The sequence below is a fragment of the Plasmopara halstedii genome, assembly GCF_900000015.1.
Source record: "Plasmopara halstedii genome assembly, contig: Scaffold_430, whole genome shotgun sequence".
NCBI classification, from domain to species: domain Eukaryota; phylum Oomycota; class Peronosporomycetes; order Peronosporales; family Peronosporaceae; genus Plasmopara; species Plasmopara halstedii.
The window spans coordinates 1,352,114-1,356,270 of record NW_020187350.1 but is presented as its reverse complement, the minus strand read 5'-3'; the positions used below and the strand labels follow the sequence as shown (position 1 = coordinate 1,356,270).

The window sequence follows — 4,157 nt, the reverse complement described above, 5'->3', positions numbered from 1 at the left end:
TTGCTAGTGGAAAATAGTAAATAATTTTAAAGGCAAACTATTTATTCCCGACCCCTGTCCTATGTGAACCTCAAGTTCGGTGATCATGCCGCTCATATAAATTTCAATGAGCATTGACGAGTGTCAACCATAATTTTTGTATGTATTTTACAATAATGGCAATTGTACTATCTTTTTTTCGATTACATCCAGTTCGACAAAAAATGGCTTACTAGCGCATGGGTGCTGCTGAACATAGAAACATTTTTCAATTCAGGACTTGCATCACAGATCACATTACTTCTTGCGGTCACTCAACGATGCATAAATTTCCGATATTGATCTCACTTGCAACTACACTTGTTGTGAATGGTACCATGGTATCCTCGACTGCTGTTAACGACACGCAAGGAAGTGCTTTCTCGTTGCGGACAAAATCTCTGAAAGACGCTCAACAGGAAGAAAGAGCAACTGGTATCGGCTCTAGCGTTGAGTCTACCGGACCAGCCGCGAAAATTTCCAAAGAGGTAGAAGATCAAATTCAAAAGGCACTGTTGGAGCCCGATTTGCAGGACGAAATTGTGAAGCTGAACAGCTTCTCAATTGCTGATATGCGTCGATTCCTCAATACTTTGCACAATCACGATTTAAGTTGGGGTCATGTAAGGGATTCAAAAGAACTCAGGTTGACAGAATGCAGCAAAAACGCGATGTCAAAATACAATAAGGGTGTTTTTCCAAAAAGTAAAACTTCAAAGGATGCGAAAGGTGACTCTAAGGTGGCCAAAGCCATCGCAAATGCCTTCGGGAAAAAAGAAAAACCTTTCCTATTGAAGATCCTATCGAGAATCTGGAGGAACTCACGTGTCCCTGGTCGGAAGACTTGAATTGCGAAGGTGTTTACGCATTTGCCACGTTCCATTTGCCTTATCCTCATTAATTTTTGTTAGAGATAGTAATCGCATTGTTAAAAAGATTCAAATGAGTTGTTCGTTTACGCAAATATGTCGTGCAGGTTGCAAGAAACACAGACTGCATACATCGCGAATGGTAATACAAGAGTTTCCAGATTATTGTACTTCAGCCGTTATTGCAGCGGACAAGGAATAAAAGTTGTGCTGAGCTGCATCGAAATTAATCAGATTTTATCGTTGAAAGTGGTCAAATATAAAATATATATTATTATTCAAAAGCTAGTGTTTCTCACTCTTAAATTAAAATAGAAAAAAAGTTGCAACAACGTTTTTGAAAACTTCTGAAAAAGACGGCTTCTACCTAGGGAAATTAACAAAACGCACAGACATCGGGCTTGTACGCTACTTCAACCAGCAAAAATCGAGACCATTTACCGTCACTAGGTGTCTACTTCGATCTGCTAGCTAAGAGTACATATATTTGAAAATAAGCTATTTTTTCGATTAGTTTTTTAACTTATTCTCATAACAAACCTTTTGTTTTGGCACCAGTGCTGGTAGCAGTCAATGTGTACGACGGGCCTCTCCTTTTCGGAGCTCTATCATCTTCATACAACCAGTACTTATTCATATGTTCAATTCCAACAAAATTCAATGTGAGATTAACATCTGGTTCACACTTTGCTCGTTTTCACTTCTTTTCGTTCTAATTGATTGCGCAAAACTATCCGATTCGAAAGTGATTACTGCAGATAAAGTCTAGCCCCAGACATCGCACATGAATGTGACTGCAACTCGGAGCACACTTGACCGTTCATCAAATTAAATGGCTCAACGAGTCTTCCTAAAATATGAGGTTCTTGTAGTCGATGGGCCGTAAAAAAATATCGGCGAGGATGACGAAATGTTCCCGATGAAATTGGTCGTAGTGTCTTTCAAAGTCCTGACCACACATCTCCTCCCTCATCTAACAGCACTCAAAATAGCCGCACTTCGAGAACGAGGCCCTCAGTGCGCTCTACCTACCCTCTATATGAGTCTTGTGCTCAATGGTCGTTGCAGTCGGCAGGGAGTGATGGGACACACCGCCGCCAAACTCACGATCATGTCCTGAGCATTAATGACGAGGTGGATCTGGTTCCGAAGCCCAGCTTTCTCTTCTGCAAGCACTACCATCGCACCAATTTTGCCCAAATCATCACGCCGTAACAACAAATGAAACCGACTGAAGTTGCTCACTGCGGTGATTCATATGAGGATGGATGGGGGTCAAGATATCAAGTGAATGTAGAACTTAATATCGTAGTATGCCGACATCGAATAGTACAACCGTCAAATAAAAGCTAAATATCATCAATTGGAAAGGGAAGCGTTGTTTGCCCCCATCCCTTTTTTACTATTCCCCCCACCAGAATAATCATCCATGGATCAGTCAATCAAATCTGCAAAATATACCAGTTTTGTTCAGACTTCAGCTGTTGTATCCAATAATTATTGTATAAAAATTTACATTCGTTTTGAACATAGTTGCAGAGACAGAAGGTGTAGGAAATTACGTGGGAGAAGACCAAAGAAATGAGACGTCCTAAAAAAATAAAGTTATTTTCTCTGCACAGGCTAGATTCGAAGCAGTTCCTGACCATTCTGTTGAGATTCACCGCTGAATGTGCGTGGATGACGTCACAACTAATACGGTAAAGTTACTATCATGGATACGGATATTGATTAAGGATACAATAGTAGACGTTCATTGGTAAATAAGGTTGCTTGTAGAAGCTTCTAGAATGGTCTAGAAGGATGGGCTTAGATGTAGCAGACGGTAGCGAGCTAAGGACGTAAAAAATATTTATCTCGGTTCATACCAACAAACCCACAAATTCTTCATAAACATCGATATACAACACCAGTCATCGATCCACCACTCATCCATATTATGGATCACCCGTCTGCAATCGCCCCGGATCATCCTTCAACTTCGACCGCTCTGAACATGGATGCGCTCTACATTTCAATCACGCTTTTATCACTGCTTCCAAAACTTTCACCATGCTTAGAATGTCATTGACGTATTGGACAAATACAACGGCATCAAGAACGTCAGCTTGGAGTTCTATTATGGCGGGCAATACTTTGGTTTGACAAACGATATTCGCAAAAGACAAAGAGTGGGGTCGTCTTGGAATGCCCAATTTCTCGAACTCCTCCAAGAAAACAAGACTAAACCATTTTTTTAAAATGTATTTATCGAACTACGGATGAATTTTCAGGGGTCAAAATAAAGGGGGCAAGTAGCGTTTTCAACCTACCAACGTTTGATGTAAAAATATGTCTCTTAAAGCGCGCCATCGTTTGACGCAAAAAAAGTTCGAATCTTTTTTCTTAGCTTTTAAGAGCAGACGATGCGAATATAAAATATGTTGGTGTTGCATTCACATGATAACACCACTGAATGCTTTAGGACAAGATTGGAGGCGTAACATGAGTACGGGCTATGGTTACGATTAAAACCGATAAGGGTGTGACGTCATAATATGACGTCACCAAGAAACTTCTAGAAGGTTTTGATGGTTCGACTTAAGGGTAGCACAAAGTAGCATACAACATACCTACCTAGATATTTACACAAATTATCTTCTACTCGACACACCAATTTCAACTTCTGGAGCTTAAGCTGACAGTTTTATTGGAGCTAGGCGCTCCAATAAACTTTCAGCTAATCTGTGATTTGATGATTTTTAGCTAATCTGTGATTTAAAAATATCTAGCATCTTCGTCTCTATCTTTTGATATATTGATTTCGCGGCAAATTCGTTTTTGCTCATTTATATAAAACTTGAACGAAAAGAACTTATTTTGCATAAAGCTCGCCCGTCTTGAAAAAGAATTAGATGAATAAAATTTTGGAGGGCCGAAAAACCGGAACTAATGACTTATTGGGACTCAGGCCGACCGGCAGTTGCAGACAATGCAGCGGGGCTGCCGTAGCTTAGCCCTTGAGAAAGCGTCATCTAGATAACCGATATTTCGCTCTTTACAAGAACCAATGCGGGTGTAGCGGATCGCATTCCGCTAAGTCCAAGAGTAGTTACTACCTTAACCAAGGCTAATAAACTCTTCGGTTTAAATTCAAAACTGATTTTTATTTGATTTTATCTGCGGCTAAGCCGCCTGATTTTAAATGTATAGATTTTACTAAATATGTATACTAAAATCTATATACATGCATAAATCCTGGCTACCCACATAAATAAGGTATTCAGTCAA

At 39.9% G+C, this 4,157-nt stretch overlaps 1 protein-coding gene across 1 annotated transcript; it reads right to left on the bottom strand.

Annotated features, from left to right (window-relative positions):
- Positions 1-2,905: 2,905 nt before the first annotated feature.
- Positions 2,906-3,239, bottom strand: PHALS_09868 (uncharacterized protein; the record flags this gene model as incomplete). The annotated part of the gene is made up of 2 exons (XM_024725198.1): positions 2,906-3,142; positions 3,204-3,239. The coding sequence occupies 2 exons, from the start codon at positions 3,237-3,239 to the stop codon at positions 2,906-2,908; spliced, it is 273 nt and encodes a 90-aa protein (XP_024575999.1).
- Between the last annotated feature and the right edge of the window lie 918 nt (positions 3,240-4,157).